The following is a 24113-nucleotide window of genomic DNA, read 5'->3' on the forward strand; positions in this document are numbered from 1 at the left end:
AATATTTCATTGACCAAATGGGATTTCCCACATTATACTGTGAAAAAGCAGAAGTTGTTTGTGCCACTGTGAGAACTATTCTCATTTCAAAGAGAAAATAAAGTTATACCAAATAATGCTCAAAGTGCCTCAGCCTGAGTGTCCTCTTACAAGCCAGACTTGTGTTACATTTTCAGACAGCATAACATCCTTACATCTGCCTGGTACTGAGGCCTTAAATTGCAGTTTTCTTACATACAGCTCCAGCCAAATGTTTTGTGGCAATAGCAAAAAACAAAGGGGAAACATGTATCTTGTTCTCATTTTTATTATATGTCATCAAGTCAGCTTCAATATCTGGTGACCCTATAAATGAGAAACCTCCAAAGAATTTGCTCTTGCAAAATGAGTGTCATGGCTTACTTCATTTAGTCCATCTATCTATATTGTGGTCTTCTTCTTTTCCTGCTGCCCCTAACTTTTCCCAGGATTATTGCCTTTTCCAGTGAGTCATGTTTCCTCATGATTTGTCTAATGTATGATAGTCTCAGTTTAATTATTTTGGACTATAGTGCAAGTTCAGGCTTAATTTGCCCTGGGATCAATTTATTTGTCTTTTCAGTGGTCCATGGTATCCTTAGAATTCTCAATTAGCACAACATTTCAAAAGAGTTTTATTTTCCTGCGAGCTATTAAAATTATTTTCCACCTTTCACACACACACACACACACACACAGAGTATTTTCAGTGTTTTAATAACTGCAGGCTGATACCTTGCGAAATGATTTTTGGATTATTATGATAGAATATTATGATAGATGCTAATGGAGAATTCTAAGGATAAAATTTACATCCACCAAGTACAAACTATAGACAAAGAAATGTTTCTTGTCCTTCTTTTCTTTTCCTAGTTTGAATTTTTCCAAGCTTCTTTCATTAATAAAATATGTTTGTCTTTTGTTGTCGTTTAAGTTTATGATGTTCTCAGGTTCCTGATTTTTAACTAGAAGACAAAATGTGTAAAATAGTCATAACTTTCCATGGTACAGTGTGAAGGTTTTTACATAGTAAAGAGACTGTTCACAATACATTCTGCCTGAAAGTATCGAGGTAATGCTTGAGTAGAGAGAGAATTAAAATTTACATCAATTAAGTGCAAACTATCATGTTTCAGCTATGCTACAGGATGGTGCAGTAGTTAATGAATACATTAAGAGAACTGTATGTGGCATCAGTGGACACTTCAGTGCAGTAGGAACATGTCTGCACAAATTGTACAGACCACCTTGGTGAGCTTAGGAAGGGAAAAATGATGTCTCTGCATAAGTAAATTAATAAGTAGCTGTACATTCTGTGTCCGTGCGCGTGTTTTGTGTGTGCTCCTGTTTTACTCAGGATAGAACTATTTATTTTCTCAGACAAGTACGTGCTTCCCAACTCATGCATGGTGAGATGACACCAGAATGTGGCACTGCACTCATAAGGAGTTGACTGTGAGTGGACATAAGAGGTGCTTATTCCCTCTAATGGTTATTGGTCAGTGATTTGAGTTTCATGGGGAAAGTAAACTGGAAAATTTTCCAGAGATTTTCCCAGTGGTGTAAATAATGTTAGTAGATCTTAGTGGTGCAAATATTACATTCAGTTATATTCAACGCTTTATGGAAATTATTTTATTGGAATGTTTGTAATAAAATGGCCTACAGATTGGAAATGATCAATATACATTCTTATCCCCCCCCCCCCAAAAGGAGACAAAGGATTGCAGTAACTACTGGACCATTGCATTAATTTCCCATTAAAGTGAAATCATACTCAAAGCAAACACTCCTAGCATACATGGAGTGATCAATTCCAGAGATGCAATCTCTTTCCAGGAAAGGAAGAGGCACTAAGAATCACACTGAAAATATATGTTAGATAATGGAGTGCAGTGGGGGATTTCAGAAGAAAATCAGCTTATGCCTACCAACCTTTGACTGCAATCTATGGATTGCGGTTAAAGAATTGGGTGTGCCAGTAGATTTGATTGGCCTGATGCAACCTGTACTCAGGACAAGAGGCTATTGTTAGAACAGAATATGGAGAAACATAATAGTTCTCAGTTGGCAAAGGAGTCAGACAGGGCTGTATTCTGTCACTTTATTTATTCACCTTGTGAGCAGAAAATATCATTTGCAGAACAGGTTTAGATTTGGAAGAAGGCAGAATGAAGATAGGTGAAAGGAATATTAACATTCTAAGATGCAGATAACACCAAACTACCAGCAGAAAATAACAAAACTTGGAACAATTTCTAAGGAAAATCAAAGACGAAAGTGCTAAGGCAAGATTAATGCTGAACATTAAAAAACAAAAATAAATGACCATGGATTATTTACATAAATTCAGTGTAGAAGATTAGGAAACTGAAACAGTTAAAGATTTCCTGTACCTTGGATCAGTCATTGATCAGAATGCAGATTGCAGTTGAGAAATCAGAAGAAGACTGGGACTGAGAAGGGCAGCTATGAAAGAACTAGACAAGATCCCAAAGTGCAAAGGTATACAAATGAACACTAAAGTTAGGGTTGTCCATACCATCGTATTCCCTACCACTATGTGAGGGTGTGAAAGCTGGATGGTGAAGAAAGGAGGTAGTCATAACTGCTGTGCCCTTGTAGTTCATTGAGTGCCATCTGACCTGGGAGTCTCATCTTCTGGCAATATCTCTTGTTACATTTTGGATTGTCTCTTTATCGACCTACCATTTTCAGTTTCTCATACACTGTTGGTTGTTTTTTTAAACCTACTTTTTCCTCATCCCAAATATGATTGCATTTAGATAGGCCTAAATCTATTGTTAGTCCTGGCCATTTAATCAATTGGATTTTCTCACAATTCAGCAATTGATTCAATGGGACTACTATGGTTGGGACTAACCTATAGAGTTTCAGCCAATAAATTCTTATCAAAAAGCAACCAAAATGAAATCGTCCCTGTTCCCTGCAGTGGGGCAGGCAACAAGTGGGAATGAGAGAGGGGGAAAAAACAAGGAATGGCTATTTTCAGAGCCATATCATCTGTGGAAAGCTTGCTTCTGGCAGTATGCAACATATTCATGCTGTTTCACTGAATCATAAAGAGGTGTGATTTGCTGGATGCTTGTTTTGTTTCTACAGCTGGCCGTATATCAGTCTGATTTTTCTGATGAAAATTTGTGCATGCTGGGAGAATTGTGCTCATTTACCTAAGATACCTTATGTCTTCTTTTTGAAAGGAAACTCCAGCTGTAAAACTTACAACTGGGTCAACAATACTGGCTGGCATTTTCAAAACTCTGTCATGCATTTTATTACTTTTATTATTTCTAGGTTCTTAATGAAAATTTAATTGCCCTTTTGCAGATTGATATCTTTATGGAAGGGGGAAAGAAAAGTCAATACAATGTGCAAGCAGACTAATGGAAAAGTAATTATTAACTGCTTTTATGTATAGCTGTCAATATAAGACTGAAATACAACTGCATAATAGAAGGTGATTGTGCACCAGTCTGGGCTGGAATCTAAGACTGGAAGAACTTTGTTAGTGGTGTCGGTGGTGTTTTCAGCTTAGCTTTCTAGTCCACAGAATCATGCACATAATAGAAAAATCTTAGTGAAATGCATACTAAAAAGGCTTTTTAATCAAAATAAAACTAGCTAGTATCTAGCAGATGTACTGTCTTACACGATATAAGGTCCGTGAGGTATTTGGGCTACTATTGAGTTCATTTTTATATTTGGCAATGATTATAAGTTTTCAATTGGAATTGCTTCATAGGTCAAAAAGCAAGTGGATTTCTTATCTGAATTTTGTTCCTATTCAACTTTCATGCAAGTTTTTCAAGGCAAATTAAACAGAAAATAGGCATCTTAATTCTATGAAAAGGTGAAGGATACCCCTTTTCTCCAATTTGAATTCAGGTGCTGTCCTTAAAAAGCATTCCTGGCAAAGGCAACACAGCCCTGCCTGGTAGCCTTATGGATATTATCACCAGTAAGTTTGCTCTACCATGTTAACTCAACGTCTTCATCTCCCATATTTTCATAATGCTCAGCTAGCCTTGCATCTGATGAACATGGCAGCAAAGTTGAGGAGAGGGGATTTCTGCTAGAAGCATTCTTATAAGGTGTCCAAAAGTCAGTATAGTTCTATAGAAATATCGATATATTTCTAATGTTTCTCTTGATTTTATTTCTCTCACTCTTGATTCTCAGACTGGATATTTCCATTTGCCCGATGGAGACTATTTCATTGAACCAATAAAGAACTATCAGTCAGAAGAAGGGGCTCATCCACATATCATCTACAGGACAAACTTCTTTCAAAAGGCTTTGCGGAAACGACGGGACACCTGGGTGCAGAAGGAACAAGCTTGTGGAGTGAATGGTACACTTTCAAATGCTCTGAGAAATGGTTTTGTCCAACAGTCCAGTCCAAAAGCGTTGTCCAGAAAAAACTTTCTCCCAAAGCTGTTTCAAATTACATCAGATATGTCCTCATTGGGGAAAAAAATCTGACTCATTTGTGGTCCAAGCAAGGGGCGGTGACTCACCCTAAAATTTTGAGGTGAGGGACCTCCACTGGTTTGACCAGTACCTGATGCATGTTCAGAAGCAAACAGGTATTTCAAAACTGGCCATACAGACATTCTTCTGGTGTACCTGAGGCAGCTTGCAGGGCAGTTTACAGAGCATAATGCAGTTTAGAAGGCATAAGGCATATTCTGTCCTCCACACAAAGCTCTGTCCATACTATTGCAGCTGCTACTCACCTTCTCTGAAGTACCTGCCATAGGGCTGGCTCTGTGTTGACCAGGCCACCTATGCTAGACAACAGTGATGGCTAGTGGCTCCCATGCCATTGAGACCAGGAATCCATGCCAGGCAATAAAGCAACTTTTCAAGGTGCTGAACTCTATTTCCTAATAGCCATTAGTATCACTAGGATTAGTGTCACCCCCCTCTTGACTTCCTTTCATTCCACACCATATGGAACCCTTAGTAGTGTTTTTTGTACTAATGTTACCAATAAATCCTAATTCCCATATATCACTGAATGTAACGGCAATGGTTGTGACATAAACAACCAGCAATATTAAACTTATACCTTCAAATTACAATATAGCATGAACATCCTCAGGGAATTTACATGTATGTAGTTTCATGTGGTTAAATTGAAAATTTGGTAAGATATCTTTAAAGAACATTTTAAAAGAATTTTAAAAAAATAAATTTAATTTAAAAAACTAGTGCCTCTCCTCCTAGTGACACCCCTTAAGGGGGTACCTTAAGGAGCCCTGTTAAAACTAGTTAAAACATGGAATGGATTTACAGCCCCATTGATAAGATCCAGCAGCCACCACTGTGAGACAATGGAAAAGAATAGTAGGAGCAAGCAGGTCACTTCCCTAGAAAATAGTTGTGTAGCCAACCCATTGTGTGGTATGCTTTCAACTATCTGCAGCACTGTATAGCAATAGGTCCTTTTTAATCCCACCCTGCAAGCTACCTGTGTCAGCCCTCAAATTCATCTTTGGCTAGAATGTTTGAATTTGACAAAGCAGAAAATTCAGTAGCAATCCTAAAGCCAGGGAGAGAGGAAGAATAGGAAATGTGAATGAATAAGAAGTGGTGGGAAAGATTTGTGAAGTGGTTGATACCCTCTCCTCACCTAGGACTTTCATGTCTCTTGATGATTTGCATTGTTCAGCACACTGAATACTCTCTTTGCAATTGGCCTATTACACTTTCCTACTAATGTCATTTATTCAGATGTCACCACTCTATTATTGAGTAAGGGAAATTCACAAAGCTCCTTTCAGCCTTTTATGTGCAAATGAGTACTTTGCAAAAGCTATTATAAAAGAAGTAATAATCAGAAGCATTCTCCTATGTTATGTGGGATGATTCATGTGATCCAAATCTGCTCTCCACCCAGCCTCCAATCAAAATGAATGTTTAAAATGTCCCCCGCTAAAAAAAAAAAAAACCAACCCTGTTAAGTCTACAGAAGAGCGGTATTGCCCTTTGCAATGGTCTGGATGTGGGTGGGCATCACAACTCTGGATTTTAAATTGTTTGGGTGTGCGTCCGATACGTAAAGATGGCGGCGCCCGTATGAACAGGGCGCCGCCATCTTGTACGTATTCTATACGTACTAGGGTTAGGGGGGTGCGGAAGCACCGCCCCTTCCTAACCCTAGTACGTATAGAATACGTACTAAATGGCGGTGTGTAACCCGCCACAGTCTAGTTATAAAAGTCTCCTCTGGGCATCATTTCATTCCATTCATCTGAGGAAACAGACCAAGTCTACAAAAACTTGTGATACAACTTTTTGTATGAGAAGTGACCAGTGGGGTCCCACAGGGCTCTGTCCTGGGCCCAGTGCTATTCAACATCAATGACTTGGATGACAGAATTGGGGGCATACTTATCAAATTTGCAGATGACACCAAATTAGGAGGTGAAGCAAATACCCCAGAGGACAGGATCAAAATTCAAAATGACCTGAATAGACTAGAAAGCTGGGCCAAAACTAACAAAATTAAATTCAACATGGAGAAATGTAAAGTACTGCACTTAGGGTGGAAAAATGAAATGCACAGATATAGGATGGAGGACACCTGGCTGAATGAGACTACATGTGAAAGGGATATGGGAGTCCAAGTAGACCACAAGTTGAACATGAGTCAACAGTGCAATGCGGCAGCGAACAAGGCCAATGCAATTTTAGGCTGCATCAATAAAAGTATAGTGTTTAGATCAAGGGAAGTAATAGTCCCACTCTATTCTGCTCTGGTCAGGCCCCACCTGGAATATTGTGTCCAGTTCTGAGCACCACAATTTAAAAAGGACATTGAGAAACTGGAGCGTGTCCAATGGAGGGAAACTAAAATGGTGAAGGGTCTGGAAGCCATGTCCTATGAGAAATGACTTAGGGAGCTGGGGATGTTTAGCCTGGAGAAAAGAAGGTTAAGAGGTGATATGATAGCCCTGTTTAAATATTTGAAAGGATGTCATATTGAGGAGGGAGCAAGCTTGTTTTCTGCTGCTCCAGAGACTAGGACCCGGAACAATGGATGCAAGCTCCAGGAAAAGAGATTCCACCTCAACATTAGGAGGAACTTCCTGACAGTAAGGGCTGTTCGACAGTGTAACAAACTCCCTTGGAGTGTGGTGGAGTCTCCTTCCCTGGAGGTCCTTAAACAGAGGCTGGATGGCCATCTGTTGGGGATGCTTTGGTTTGGATTTCCTGCATGGCAGGGGGTTGGACTGGATGGCCCTAGTGGTCTCTTCCAACTCTATGATTCTATGATTCTATGAACTTTTTATACACAGTTAGTCTCAAAGGTGCTACAAGATCCCTTTGCATGCTGCTATTCCAGACTTGCATGGCTATCGGTAGAAATAATGCAGTTTGACAATACTTTAAGTGTTGTAGCTCCATCCTATGATGGAGCTGGGTTTGTTAGTTTTGTAAGGTCTTTATTATTCACTACCAACAGATCCCAAAATTCTGTAGGATGGAGCAATGACAGTTAAACTGGTATTAAACTGCATTTTTTCTATAGTGTAGATGCATCCTATGTTATTATTAACCTTTATTATCCTATTGGCATCCAAATGAGAGACAGGGCTAGATATGCTAAATCCATGAAAGGGCTGTTTTAGCCTTTTCTATTGATTCAGTCTGGTGGTTTATTTAATTTTAATCCAGACAACCTAATTTAATTTTTTAAATCTAGAATCGTTTTTAACTGTTTATTGAGTTTTGATTATGTTCTACGATAGAGCTCATGATCAAAATATTTTAATAAATAAGAAATAACATCTGGAGGGCCACATGACTCCAAACAACAACTAACTTACTAAGACTCCAAAGGTCAAATCACAAAGGGAAATTTATCTTAATTGTGAATTTTCTTGTCTTGCTGGAACTTTTATTTTCTAAAGCATGTGCCTTTAACATTTGTTGTTGTTACACGCCTTCAGGTCGATGCTAATCTATGGAGATACTATCATAGTGTTTTCTTAGCAAGATTTAGTCCTAGGTTTCCCATTGACTTCATCTAAGACTGAGAGTATGACTTGCCCAAAATCACCTAGTGGGTTTTCATGGCTGAGTGAAGATTTGAACTCTGATCTCCTGGGGTCCTAGTCTAGCATTCAAACCACTATACCACGTTGGCTGTCTTTCATGCACATCTGCCTCCATATCATTGTATATACTTACCCATCACTTTGTGGCTCATACTCTTAGCTGGAACTACCATTAGGACAGCAACCCAACCACTTCAGGAAGTTGAATTTGGAGCTCTGACATGGAATATATTTTATTTTACTTCCAAGGAGAGATGATTTGGGGATAATTTGTCCAAGGTGCTAAAATAACTTGACCAGTCCGAAACATGTCTTGTGGTGTATGCATGTGCATGTCACTTGTTCATCTGCCTGAGGCAGTAAAATATATTGGGCCAGCCTTACATGACATCCCCTCACCCTTTAAACCATGTTTGGAATGGATTTAAATGTGTGATGCAGTAAAGCTATGCATTCTCCCATCTGTGGAGCAGTCCTTTCGCCCCTTGAGCATCCTGGCCCCAGAAAAGGTCTGCAAGGGCACACTTCAAATCCTGGCTCAAATTCATGAAATTCTTTTTGAAAAATAATTTCCCTACATTTCTGCTATCTAGAAGTTCTGAACCTAGATATTCTGAGGATAATGAGAGGCCAAATCCAATGCACACGTGACATTTTTTTAAAAAAAAAAAAGGGAGGAGGAAATCCCCCACTTAAAAATTTCCTGTTCCTTTGTGTCAGATTCCTGCTGAATATAGTCACATACAGAATCTGCCAACCCCAGCTGTTTGTTTCAAATTGCCTCTGGAAATGAAAGTTCATCTTTCACTCACAAGTTACACAGGATTTCTTTTATTTTTATTAAATAAAACCACTTCTATTGCCAAGTGATATGTTTAAGATTAATAACTCTGGTCTGTAGAGTCTCAGCTGGAAAGAAAAGCAATTACTGTGTGTACATCTTTATTCCAGCCCAGTTCACAGCAAGGTTGAAATTCTTTCGCTTAGCCAGAATGGGGTCAAGTCCCATAGTACTTAGGATATCAGTACAGGTATAGCTATATTTCTTCCCTAAACTTCTGATAGTTGAAACACATTGTTTAGAGATACATTTCTCACTTATACTTCAAAAGCTTGTAAGACTAAACAAAGACTCTAAAAAAGGGCATGCAGATTTTGTACCAGTACGGCGAGGCTTATATACTTGAAACAGAGACATTTTATGCACTCAAAGTGGTGAAGCATCATGCTGGAGTCTGTTATCCTGATATTTATCCTGTTCACATTCAGGCTGCACCTACACTGCAGAATTAATGCAGTTTGACACTGCTTTAACTGCCATGGCTCAATGCAATGGAATTCTGGCTTTTGTAGTTTTATGAGATAGTTAGCCTTCCCTGGCCTTTATCACACTTGAAAATTGGAACTCTGACGCGTAGCAGAGTCAATTCGAATCCAGGCAATTCGTGTGATTAATTTACTCATGTGAAGAACGAAATTCTGGTCATTCCTGAGGCAAAGTGGAGTGAGTGCAAAATAAATTACCATACCAGACAGATTCAACTATTCGAATTGGCACCCTTGTGCATGCTCAGTGGGGCTCTGGATGCTGTCATCCTTCCCTGCTACCTCCACTTGCCCCCTCCTTATTACCAGGATGCAGGGGCCGGGGGGGGGGGGTGAGATCGAATGAAGCAGGAGGAGGAGGAGGAAGCAGAAGGATGCAGGGGGCCACTGGAAGCAGATCAGATCCTGGACAAGGCCATATTTTGGTTTTCCTGGCTGGAGGGCTTGGGTTTCTTCTCTTCTTTCTCCACTTCTTTTAGGGGTTGGGCTTCCTGAGGGTGGAGGGCCCTTTCCCCTTGTTCTTCTTGTTTTGGTTCCCTGGCTATCTGGCCTACTGGTTGCTTCTCTCTCCCTCTCTCCCAGGATTTAGGTGCCAGCTACCCACCTTTTGCCTCCGTTTGGCTCCTTTGTTTGCCTCTCTCTCTCTCTCTCCTTCTCCCAAGCGTTCAGTGCCAGTTCCCCTTTTGCCTCCATTTGGACACCTTTGGTGGCCTCTCCCTCATTCCTTCCCTCTCCCAGGAGTTTTTATGCCAGTCTCCCTGTAGCCTCTGTTGGCTTCAGTCTCCCCATAACCTGTAAAGGAGGAGGAGGAGGATGAAGGATCAGGATGCAGGAGGCCAAGGGGAGAGATCGGGGTGATCTTCCACAGCAGACCAATTCAAATCGAAATTGAAGTGAGCTTGGAAACAAATTTTGTGAATTCGCTTGTTACCGAATTCACAAAAATCAGGAGTCACCTTGGATTGACTGTGGATCTGCCTCGGAACTGCTCCCCATAGAAAGCAATCACATGTGATAATACATCACATTTTAACATCAATTCACATGGTTGGACCAGGAGTGACTTCGGATTTGAGCTGCAAAACCCGTCGTTTGATAAGGGCCTCTGTCAGAGGAGCTCTGGTGCCACAACATACTACAAATCCCAGGATTCCACAGGATGGAACCATGACTGTTAAAGTGATGTCAAAGAGCATTAATTCTGCAGTATGCAGCAACATGTTTGTCTTTATAGGAGCTCATCATCAACAAAATCGTGAATGAAAGATTTTTGTCAGGGTGAGAGATGGGGTCTGCTACCAGTGGTTATAAGGAATAAGAGAGAGGGGAATGAGTGTGTGGAAGGAAATGAAATTCTCCATGAAAGGTGTCAGTCTATAGTATAGTATAGATCCATTCACTCTTTCACTATATTGATCCTTAGTTACAAAATTTGTAACTAAGTACACTGTACTGGGGATATTGTATTGTATCCTGATGTTTATGTGCAATTTTAGCAGAAGGAGGGAGGGTTAAGGGGATTAGGGAAATTTTATTATTGTCTGTATATCTGTTTTATTGGACTGTTGTTACCTGCCTAGATTCCAGAAGAGAGAGGTGGGAATATATTATTATTATTGTATAGTTTATTTACAGTCTTTGACCAAAATAGAGGTGTCAGTCTATAGGAAGTGAAGTCAAGCCTGAGAGTATTAGGGTGCATCTACACTATAAGGCAGTTTGACACCACTCTAAGTACTGTAGTTCCATTTTATGTAATCCTGGGATTTGTAGATTTACAAAGGTATTTAGCCTTCTCTGCTGAAAGTGTAGGTATCTCACAAAACTACAAATTCCAGGGTTCTGTAGGAGGGAGCCATGGCAGTTAAAGTGGCATCAAACTGCATATTTCTGCAGTGTAGATGCACCCTTAGTCTACAGATGAGACTGCAACAGAACAGACAAGACAAAGGGAATCCTAGATCTATCCCTACCTTTCTCTACCTCTGCTACCACCTGGAGGTACATAGTCACTTATGGAAGCACAGTTTCACATTTCTCCACTTCCAGTACTTCTTCTGAATGAAACATTCAGAAGTCCATTTTCTCATAGATCTTGATAGTAATCTCTAGGGAGCAGCAGAATTGGAGCATTCATGACTTCTTGATCTGCTTCAGGGTGTACAAGACAAGTTTAATCTTTTCCACGAATGAACATCTATCAGGAGGTAGCAACTCCACCCTTTATGTACTCCCCCTTGTTGCTACTTTAAGCAGAATAAAAGAATGACTGTTGGGCTTGTTTAATTATTCTTTCAAAAGATTCCTGATTCCAGTGGACTGGGAAAATAATTATTGTACAAATTGCAATATCCTCCACCTTACTTCAACTTTGCCACCAGCTTCATATTGTGAGGGGAAAAGCAATATGTTCCCTGAAATTAAAAAGGTGATGGAAATTAGAGCTGTCGGCATTTGGAATCCATTTTCATCATTGCCATTTCTGAGCTAGATGACTGTGTTTGATTAGCTGTATGAAAAGCCTTGTCCTCTTTGTAGAAACCATTACAATAAGCATATTGCAGATGCACGCATTACAAGCTCTGTATACAGGGGATGCTTTTGCTGTAGAAAGGACTGAAATGACAATGAGATGGCCTTAATTATTCTTCCTTATGAATATTATCTTTTATGATCATTCCAGCCTGGACATCTGAAAGTCAGAAAAATGCCAAAGGAACATTTTTGTTTATGGCAGTTTCTCTTGTTGCATAATGCATGCATTTAAGGCCAGAATGAGAAACAGTGGTAATAGAAGTGGCTAATTTATGCCCCCATACATCTCCAGTAGATCAGTTTAATGCATTCTTCTGGCATCATTTACAGTTTGGATTCTGGACACTTTTCAGTCAATTTGGGAGCATTTTCAACCTTTCAGAGGATCATAGAAGGATGAGACAAGCAAAATGTTTGAGATGTTTTGCATGACTTTGAGATGCTTAGAGGCAGAGAATTACCTCCCAAAAAGATTTTGTGTGGTACATTGGAGCAAAAATGGACTTGGAAGATGCATATGGTGCATAGGCACATTTGCCAGCCCAATTCAAGGCAGCCGCATCACTTATAGACTCTCTTTGTAGTAAGTGAAAAATAGTAGTAAGTGAAAAAAAATAGTACCAGACAATACTATGATATTATGATGTGTGCTTCTCACACTAGGACAAAGCCAATTGGATCAACAGAAAAGACAGCCAGGAGGGAGAAAAAATAAAAATGGATTTTTCTCTCTTTTTCTCTCTCTGTGTGTTTGAATTACAAGCTGTGAGCAACTATGTTTGGAACTTAATACACAATTCCTAATGAAAGCACTAGGGGCCATCCCTAGATTTCAGGCTTTAGCTTGGAAACCTCAGAGCCTGGGACATTCCTCATCTGGCAACCCTACTAAGGTGGCATTCCACAGGCCTAAACCCTACCATCCTCATGGGTTATCCATTCTCATTTCTAGAGGTTTTAAGGATATAAGATGCTATAGATGTTCATGTTATGTCTTCATACAGATTTTGTTTCCCTGCATGGTGCTCATCTAAAAGCTACTGCTTATTCACTGCTTTGATTTCCAGCAAGTTAAACATCACAGCATAAGCTTCTGCTGTCAGCTCATCTCTTATATCAAAAAAGCTTCTCTCCGCATCCCATTCCACAGCCTCCAGCTTGGACTTTCTGTCCTCCAACTTGCCCTTTTCCTTTGGCTTTGATATATTGGCACCAACTTTCTTGTCAGATATTTTATAGCAGGAATAAAAATCACAGCAGGGCAAGAAGCAAATTCAAGCAATGACATACAGTGTGTGTGTGTATTAATTTGTGGCATTAAATATCTCACCGACTAACCTGAGATATTCTTACAGCAGTTTGCAAGGCACCTCATTCATTACTATGATAAAATGCAGGTTCATGCTGTGGCAGGGCTAAAGGCTAGTTATCTTCTCATTTGGCATATTGATGGCCATGCAGTCAAAAGAGATCCAACCCTGCTGTTACTTGACATAATGTTCTTAGCAATGGAAGTTAGAAATATAAAATTCAGGCAATGTGGCTGAAAATTCAAGTCAGCCAGGAAATATTCTTAAAATTCAAGAAGTTAAATCCCAGACTTCCAAATACTTATTAGTTTGCACTTCAGGGGCTTCATAGCATTCCAAGGCAATCCAGTTCCAACTAGAACAATCCCATTGAATCAGTTGGTGATCATTGGTAAACATGATTACTTAAAATTGCTGAATGTTAAGTAAATGTCATTTATTTACTGGGCCATCTGTATTAAGAAATAGCCATTAGATTTATCCACAGATTTGGATCAAGTTCAGAACACACATACTCCAATTGACCTAATTTGGCATGGACATTCCCAATTAATTCTCTGATGTGCCACTTTCTCAGCTGCTATTAAAATGTCCCAGTTTCTTTCTGCTCCTACTTTCTCCTTTGCCCTCAGTTCAAAGTGCAAAAGTAGCTTATCCCTCAATAAACTCAGCAAGTGAGAGAGAGGAGAGGAGGAGGCAAAATCTTGCGCTTCCCAGTAGGTTTAGGCAAAAGCAAAGTGTTGCACCCTCACCTAGCTTGTGGTTTTTTTTCATTAAACACACACACATCATGACCAAACTTATGTTAGTTGGCCACATATGTCCCAGTTTTCATCTGTGAAATGTTGGAGGATATGGAAATCTATGTATATTTTGATATAGATGTTTGCTGAGGTAGACATTTTTGTGAGCATTTTTCTTAATATATGTCTTTGGACAGATTTTTCCTTTTGACTAAAACATGGTTCTGTTTATTTTTCACATATGGACACTGCTTGCTGAACCAATGGTTTTGTGCATATTTTCTTTTTCTTGGGTGAAATGTATCACGAGACCTAGAAACATACAAATACCATAAGCAAGATGTGCTTCTTACCATCGTCTGCCTTGGGAGGTGTCAAATGAATATTTTCATAAAGAAATGCAAAACCAGTGGATTTCTTTCCCATTAATTCTTTTAGCCTCATAATCCCCACCTTCATTTTAAAGATGAGGAATAATAATACTGATGTACATTATAATTCAGTATTATTATTATTATTCATATTGTGGATATGCCAGTGCATAGGGCCCTTGTGATGAATAAGGCCAGCCCAAGACATTTTGTTGCTCAAGACATATCACACAATGGCCATCCCCCGTCCCCTAGAAGTCAAGGACTATTGTACTCAATGCTATCCAATAAGAGACTTAACCGGAAGCCTAAGGGAGCTGAATAATTCAACTGGATAATCAGAGCCACTTGATTCGCCAGCTGTCAGCTTCCTTAGAGCTGGCAAATTACAAATGAAGGTGTAATTTCAGCCCATGAAATGACAAATGCCAGTACCACAATAATTCTTTTCTAATTTATGGCTTCATTAGCATGTGCACAATTGTTAAATTTTCATTGTTTTGCTGGAAGGTTAAAATCACATATATTTGTGCTTGGCAATTATAAGTCAATGTATTTGGTTGTTGTAGCAGAAATTAATGGGAAAGGTAACCATACTACTTAAAAAAAAATAAGTTCTGTATCTCCTCCCAACTCAGTTTTCTCCCATGGAGGCATTTTTTTTGCAGTACATGTTGAGTCTCCCTTATCCAAAATTCTGAAATCCAAAATACTCCAAAACCCAACATTGTCCACATGGGTGGCTGAGATGGTGACACCTTTGATTTCTGATGGTTCGATGTGAACAAACTTAGTTACAGGCAGAAAATTATTTGAACCAATGTGTATAAAATTACCTTCAGGCTATATGTGTAAGATATATGTGAAACATAAATGAATTTCATGTTTAGACTTGGGTCCCATCTCCAAGATATCTCATTATGGATATGCAAATATTACAAATTTTATATATAGAGACACACACACAAAATTCAAAACACTCCATGTCCCAGACATTTCAGATAGGGGAGACTCAACTCAAATTAGGGTAGAATGATAGAAGCTCCATGAACAAGTTAGATATCTAAAAAGCAAGTAATTTATTGTCAATTGTTAAAGATAGGTTTAATTCTGCAGTATTCCCCCCCCCCCCAATGGAATAACCCAGCATGTTTTTTTTAATGGCATGGGAAAAGCTAGATAAAGACTGAGGACAGCATGTTCAGAGCTTTTGTGATGGCTGTAGCATTTTTTTGACTTTGTATCTGCAGACTGACACAGTAAACTACTATATATTTAATTATAGGAAAATAGTGGTTGGAGAGAAGAGGATTGAGGCATGTGATTTTAGGGTGGGAGAGAGCACTAATTTGCAGACATGGGATTGTTACCAATGAAATCAAACATGTCTACAGTGTTTTGGATCACAGTCAGTACTATTTGCTTGTATTTTATGTTTAAAATTGAGCAGACTTTTGAATCTTGATCCTCCCTAATGACAAGGATAATACCATCCTCAGACACCAAAGATAATTCTATTTGTTACTAATGTGATTTGAAATTAGTATAAACTGGCATAGGAAAAGGTCTTTTTAGGACAAGTCACTTCAAAGTGGATTGAAACCCACTGTTTTCAGTGGGGTTGTGCAAATCATGCACTAAATTTCCCTTTCTAAATTCAATGGAAATTTGAAAAGTTTTAATACTGTTTGAATAGATCTTGAACTGTAATTGCTTGGAACATTTGTATCTGCTGCTGTCACCCTTGTAATTTTTACTGAGAAATGAAAGCATGGTCAACAACAGCTGGCCAGGAATGGAGCCAAGTACTGATAACAGAAGTAGAAATATTTTTGAGCATGTAATGTAGTTCAACTGCAGAATCATTGTTAAGTGTCAAGCTTCATCCCGTTACATCTTCTGACAAATTAAACCAACGGTGGGCTAAGTACAGGATGCATTGAGCTCCCCAGAGTTGTTTTTATAGCCTTCAGGGCTCCCCAGGGATCAAGATAGGTTTTACTGTAAAAAAAAAATTCTTTTGCTCCGAAACTACCCCAAATTAACCTCTAGAGGATGTGGAAAGCATTTCCAACATATTTAGAGCCCCCCTCCCTTTACCCCCTGGGGTCAAAACAAAATTTTGTGAACTTTTTTCATCTCAAAATTCCCTCTCAGTGCCCAGGAATGATGATGATGGCGATGATGATGATGATGATGATGATGATGATGATGATGATGATGATGATGATGGTTTTGTTGTTGTTTGTTATGTGCTAACCTATGGCAACCTTGAGACAAACCTGTCATGGGATTTTCTTGGCAAGATTTATTCAGAAGATGTTTGCCATTATCTTCTGCTGAGGCTGAGAGCATGTGACTTGCCCAAGGTCACCAAGTGGGTTTCCATGGCTGAGCTGGGATTCAAACTCTGGTCTCTAGAGTCCTTGTCCAACACTGAAACCACTATACTGTGCTGGCTCTAATAATAAATATTTATATCTCACCTTTCTCATTACATAGGGACTCAAGGCAGTTAACAAAATTTAAAACAGTATCAGTTAAAAACAATGCAAAGCATTAAAATGAATATACACAGTTTAATAAACAATTACACACTTTTAAAAAGTTATAAACATTACACATTAAAAATTTAAAATGTATTAGAAAATCTATACAAAACTCTATATGGAAGGCCCAACAACATGCCCCCATGTCCCTTAGAGAATATTTATTTTGACCACAAAAGTGTGGTGGCAGTGCAGCCCTCCAAGTTATCCTAGAAAGGGGGGGGGGTAATGTGGACCCTGAACCTTCCACAATTGTCTACCCCTGCATTAAACAAAGCTTCAGAAGAATGGATGCAATGGATTCTGTTCTACGACTTTCTCTTCTGTCATGGATAATGAAGGATGAGTTCTCCAGCATAGGCTTCACTACTGAGATTTGTAGCATTTCCATTTGCTTCAGGGGACAGAGGGGAGTTTTGTCTTCTCTTGAAACACTTTCCAGTGTGGGACTTGGGTTTGCAAAAGAATGAACCCTCATCATACCATTTGTGTGGAGAAAGCAGCAGGGCCAGTCCTTTCAGTAGTCAGAATGAAGAAACTACTCCAAGAGATGTCATATTGAGGCTGGAGCAAACTTGTTTTCTGCTGCTCCAAAGACTCGGATCTGGAGCAATGGCTGCAAACTACAGGGAAAGAGATTCCAGCTCAACATTAGGAATGCTCTGTGAGGCTTTACTCACATGGGGCATGGATGGGGGTGCTGCTTTTCTCTCTCCCTGCCCTCAAGGCTTGGAAGTCAAGCCTTGGTGGGCAGGGACTGGGGATGTTGGGCCCTCTCCCTCCCTGCCACACACTATGGCATGTAGCAGGGGGTGGGGGTGCTCACCAGGTGTCACTCCTCCTTCTGTGATGTCACCCCCCCCCTTTGGTGGTGTTATCTAGTGTGGCCAGCAGCCCCCGCACCTCCCCCAGGAATGCTACTTCTTTGGAGGTTTTTCATCAGAGGCTGGATGGCCATCTGCCAGGGGTGCTTTGATGGTGAATTCCTCCATGGCAGAATGGGATTGGACTGGATGGCCCTTGTGGTCTCTACGATTCTATGATTGTAAGAGATCAGAAACGGATGTCTAAGGAACACAGTAGCTCAGCGGTTAAGATGCTGACTCTGACAATCACAAGGTTGGCAAATCAGCAGTACGACACCCAAGTACTGCATGATGGAGTGAGCTCCCGTAACTAGTCCCAGCATCTGCCAATCTATCTGTTCAAAAGCATGTAAAAGTGCAAGCAGATAAATAGGTACCAATTCTGTGGGAAAGTAACTGTGTCCCATGCAATCATGATCACATAGTTGTCTTTGACAACATTGGCTCCCTTGGCTAAGTAATGGAGATGAACACCATTCCGTACAGTTGAACGTGACTAGACAAACTTGTCGAAGGAGAAACTTTTACCTTTTTATGAACAAATATAGAATGTGCACATGGATAAAATTTCTTCACTCTTTGAAGACATGTTATGAAAAAATTTGGGGTGCGGGAACAAATGTTTTTAAAAATATATATTGCATTGATTGCTTGCCCAGACAATGTTTCACATTCTGAAACATAAAACAAAATGGTATTCTCTCTTCTTCTCTTCCCCCCCCCCCCGCCCTTTCTGTTTCTTCCCTAGTTCTTTCTGTTTTTCTCAAATTTATCCAATTGTGTTATATGAACATCAACAAATCATAACTAAAATTCACATTATTTTTAAAAAAAGTTTTGGTGTTATTTGAATAATAGCATGTGGGCTAGAAATTAAATTGCAGCTCCATGAGATCATTTCTTTATTTTTTAAATTGTCTGATGAAATTTCTTTTTCAACAAAGAGACTGTAAGCAGCATTTTCTTCTAAGTTAAGTGAATTTGTGGTGACTGTAAACTCGTGGAAAGATGAAAGCAGGAGAAGATTAATGAAGCTTATCCCAGAGTTTTAAGGGTAAAGTGAGAACGCTACCAAAAATAACGATTTTGTTCTGTAGATGAAGAACCAGTCATTCTGGAATTTTGTTTCAAAGGGAGGAGGGAAATGAGTTGGTGACCACTCTACCCATCTGTCACTATTTTTGTTCCTACGTCCAGTGATTCAGCTTTATTCCATATGTTGTGTGGTGCTCTCTTTCTGAATTGTATCTGGAGATGTGGAAACTTCCACCCACAGACTCTTTTCATTTTCCCAGCATGTTTCTAAAAGTATATTTCATATGTAACAGAGATGTAGATGCCTTAAACACAGTGAAGTCCTGCTTGTTATGAACTTGTCTAGTGCTTATTGTATTGATTAACCATCCAGAGCTTTTGTTTCCAAAGACCTTTAATCAATTGTGCGTCTATTTGACAATGCTGAAATGGTTGATCTTGGTGTTATTTTTAAGCCTTGGACCAACAGAAGCATTTGATAAAGTGGATTGTAATTTATCAAAGTCTCATTAAATTTGTGAGCCATGAAGGAAAGTCATATCCCAAGGAAATTATAACACAATTTTACAGTCATTTTAGTAGAACTTAAACATAACTAACTTTTACTGAATGAGAGCCAGTTGTCCGCATCTTGAAAACCTTCCATTCAGATAGCTGGTGCAGATCTGGAAGCAAGAATAACTCTATTTCAGTACTCATTTAATCCTATTGCACTGGGTGGGCATTACAGTGGAGCCTTGCTATATGCTGGGGTTTGGTTCCAATATCCCCCGTGGATAACAAAATCCATGGATGCTCAAGTCCCATTAAATATAATGACATAGCAAAATGGTGTCCCTTAAAAAAAATGGAAAATCAAGGTTTGATATTTGAAATTTATACATTTTTGAACATTTTCAAAGTGTGGATGCTTGAATCCGTGTATAAAAAAATCTGTGTATAAGAAGGGCTGACTGTATTTTATGATGCCCATAGCAATCTACATTTTCTTCCAGTGTTACCAGTCACTAGGTGCATATGGGAGCTATACAACAATCCTGTACACACTAATCTCAGAGTTCAATGGGACTTATTTCTGAGCAGACCTGTGTAGAATTGCACTGTTTCTATTTAAATTGCATTGAGACGCCTTCTTTCTGCTAGAGATGAGCATTGTATACACTTTGACAGACTTCATCAAATTGCTGCTTCAGTACATTAGCTTTTTATACGTAACAAGCTACAGCCCATTATTTGATCCATGAAGGTTCCATTGAAATAAGTGGAAACTTTGCATGATCAATGCTTTATTAATAAATCTGAGATAATTTACAGTCCTATTAATCCAGTTTTTCCCCTTTATTGCTGCCATCATTATCAGTGTGAATATGAGGCCTTCAAAATCATTTGGCAGGCTCGATTAATCATCCCCAGCAGCTCTGTTTCTCTTTCCAGACTTATTGCTTGCAGTTTTTCAGTTGTGATGTGAGATGGGAAATGCCCATACCTTGTTTTTCTTTAAAATGAAATATTTTGGGGGATGGGAGGGGGGCAGTGGAGCTTTATAATAGCTGTGGCTACATATCAATAACTCATGACTTATGCACTAAGGGAATATTTTTGTTAGAGCAAGGAGCATTATAGAGTTGCCTACCCCAGTAATCTGTTAATTTGGCAACACAGGGAGATTATGTCCCTAATGGCCAAAGAGAGGAATATGATTTTGTGTTTTGCAAATCATTTGAAAGAAATGATAGACCCAAGGGGAACCTAATACCCATTTGCTTCCAGCAGTGGCTATTGGCTTCCATACCAATTGGATGGAGAATTTGCTGTGGAATTTAGTCCAAACTTTAATGTCACTATCCAAGATGTTGGGGGACAGGATCCAGCACTTGCCCATTAAAATTTAGTCCAGAACCTGAAGCAGATTCAACACCCTACGGACATGGAAGGCACCAGCCACCACTGTTTGTCACATCTGTCTTGCTAGACAACTGCTGGTCTTCATTACCTTCTTCTATAAAATAACTCATTCTCCCATCAATCTCTGTCTCTGTATTTAAGGAGGAATCCTGTGATGGGTCTTCTTCAGTGGACCACAATTTTTCAGTGTGTACTTCAAAATAAAGAGATTGGCCAAGGGAGGATGGGAACACCCCTAGCAAGAAATTGCTGGGCTCTTTGTGGTTCATCTGTTGTTGTCATGTGCTGTGAAGTCAGCTTCAGCCTATGGCAATTTAGTGAATTAGAGGCCTCCAGAAGATCCTGTTACTGACAGCCCTGTTCAGATCCTGTAAACTAGGTGCTGTGGCTCCTTTTTCTGTCAGACAGTCTTCCTCTTTTCCTACTGCTTTTAGCTTTTCTCATGCCATGGTTCAATATGCAGGAGCTATGTTTGGCCACCATAATCTAGAGTGAGATGTCAATGACTACTTCTTCATGCCATTCCCAGAACCACTCTGGAGCAACGTTTCTCAAAATCCTATGCCTATTTTGTTTTGTTTTATTTATATCCCACCTTTTTTCCAGCACAGAACTTAGGGTGGCTTATAACTTGCAACAAGTTTAAGATAAGACAAGCACCCTCCCTGTTGCCCTTACGTGAGAAGGCATAGACCTTTAAATATATATATAGGAAAGCTTTCAGCACTTGACTGTCAGTTGATTGGCTTTTAACAGAAGGTGCCTCACTTTTTTTAATGATTTTTAGAAAAGAAAATAAACTTAATAGCAATTGTTCAGCTGTGTTTTGGCATTATAACTACAGCTGGCTGGGTGTCACCTCTCCTCTCAGGTGCCACCTGGTGCAATCCTAAGCCCCTGCACCCCCTAATGATGCCACTAGTTTGCAAATAAAGGTGACACTCTTTTGCAGATTTTTTTACATTTTATTTTGCTGCATGACCAATACATCTGCTCCTAATTAGGCTTCCAGAATAGAAGAGTTACAATTGCTTTCCTGCTTACTTTACAGCCAGGTGATTAAACGCTATGTTGTGGGTAAAGGATTTGCTGGGAGAAGATGGATGCAAAATAGTGTCTCGCTAAAGAGTCTTCATAAGATAGCGTCTACCGCTTTGGTGTGTCCCCCCCCCCCCAACAAAGACTGCTGTGTTGCAGGCAAGAGGTTTTATTAAATTTGATGAGAACTCTTAAATAATGCACAGCTGTGCTTCTCAGGCTATCTGATGTGGGAAATCAGCAATTATTGTTTTCCAGTCTGCCAGGAACCAGCACTAAATTTGTGTCCATTGGCTACAATTGTTACTTTCCTGGAAAGTCTCCAAGGACCAGTAGCCAATGGTTTAGGGACCAGCACCAGTCCAGGAACCATCACTTTCAGAAGGAAGCATTGACCTCCATCAAAGCAAGGAACTGTGAAATAAAAATTAGATTTATTTTGGAAAAACGGAACAGAAAATACAGGCATCTAAAAACTATTTTGAACTAGTGTTACAAAGGTAGCTTAATATACAAAATCCTATAAGTCATTCTTTGATAAGCAACCTCTAGAATGAGTTAGTTGCTGTGAGAAAACAAAAGAAAATTATTTTCCAGCTTGGATGGCAGTCACCCAGCAGGCAAAATTAAGTAGGTTTATTTATTTATTTTTCAGTAAGCATTCTTATTCAAAGAAGCTGAACTATTTACATTCATCAAATGGTTATTTTAATGGACACACAAATGGCTAGTACATTGCCCCAGGTGACTGTGTAGTTTGTATATATTAACACTTGGCCCTTGATCATGCTATTTCAGTTCAGGACTATTTGTATGAAAACCATGTGGCAGCTGGAGACCATTATGACATTTGATCTGAGAACACTGACTCATTTGAGCAAGATGTTAAAATGCTTTGCATTCTGAAAATCTCCCTGCAGCAGGTTAGGAAACTCAGAAGAACATACTGCAATGGCATAATAATAGTTTGCCATGAAAGAAGTGACAGTCTGAGACTTTAGAAGCTCTCAGCAAACTAGAGACAGACTTAGGTTTAAAATTAAACATTTGGCAAATGTTAGTCAAAGACAAAAGCTGCAGATATCACAGCACCTCCTAATATTTTCAATAGCTTCAGTGGAACTGCTGCAGGGTAAATGGTTTGATAATCTTGGACCAAAGGAAGTAAGGAGGCTTATGATATACAGCTTGACAGTGCCCTTTAGATATGTGTGTGTGCAGTTCCCATCACTCTCAGTCAACATGAAGGTGGAAGACCTAGGTTGGGTAAGGCAGCATTGTTATCTTGAGATGGATGAAAAATTAATAAAATTAATTAAATAGGAAAAATAGCCTGCATGTGAAAAGTTAGAAGGCCTGAGGCTAACAGGTAACTAGATAGGTCAAAGGACATTTTCATGGTTCTTGCATAGTATGATTCGTTACCTAAAGTAAAGCCTAAAGGTCCGCATTTGCTGAAAAAAGGATGTTGGAATGTTTACTAAGATAGTGTGTAAACAGTTCTGATAAGGGGATTGATAGTGGTATCCACGTATGCTTAAAATATGTTTTCTGTAATGTAATGTGATTATGCTGAAATTCCATGTACTAATCAATGAAATGCCAAATATTCTGTGTCTGAATTCCTATAAAACGGAGATGAATCTGTTGATCTTTCTCCAAGCTTTGGGAAATGATTCCCTTAGAGCAGCCAACTTAAATAAACTCGCTGATTTCTTGCACTTCTGGGGTCTCTCTGGTTGATCTGCAATAATCTGATGCTAGCTGTCCTGTAAATACTAATAATAATAATAATAACAACAACAATAATAATATATAAATAATTTTTAAATTTCTATCCCGCTTTTTGCCAGGCAATCAAAGCAGTGTACAACAGGTTAAAATACATCCATATATACATTTGCAGTGCAGTCCTATGCATGACTACTCAAAACGAAGTCTGTTATGTGCAGAAGGATTTGTATAGCAAATCCTTCTTTGCTATACAAATTTGTATAGCAGGAGTGAGGATCATGTGCCCTCCAGATTTTGTTATACTGCAACTCCTATCATTGTTCACCATTGGCTTTGCTGGCTCTGCCTGCTAGGAGCCACATCTGCACAGTCCGCCCCCCCCCCCCGGCTCTGATTTATATAATTGCATGTACATGTATACACATAAACTATATATAGCATAGCTCTGCATAGCCATGTCCCCAAGGAGTGTTCAAAGATCAGGAAGCTGTACTGTTCCATCTCTCTCTCTCTCTCTCATACAGTGGCTTCCATGTAAATGGGGCTATTTCAGCACCATGGATAGTTCCTTTAAAGTTTGAACTGAAACCCAGAGC

At 39.4% G+C, this 24113-nt stretch overlaps 1 protein-coding gene across 1 annotated transcript in view; it reads left to right on the forward strand.

Moving 5' to 3' along the window:
- Window positions 1–24113, forward strand: part of ADAMTS12 (ADAM metallopeptidase with thrombospondin type 1 motif 12) — a 213862-nt gene that overhangs the window by 84243 nt on the left and 105506 nt on the right. The window contains 1 exon segment of the mRNA XM_089496788.1: window positions 4219–4390. Coding sequence (XP_089352914.1) covers window positions 4219–4390 — 172 coding nt within the window.

The sequence above is a fragment of the Sceloporus occidentalis genome, unplaced genomic scaffold (assembly GCF_023333645.1).
Source record: "Sceloporus occidentalis isolate IW3139 unplaced genomic scaffold, rSceOcc1.0.p SCAF_1, whole genome shotgun sequence".
In the NCBI taxonomy this organism is placed as follows: Eukaryota; Metazoa; Chordata; class Lepidosauria; order Squamata; family Phrynosomatidae; genus Sceloporus; species Sceloporus occidentalis.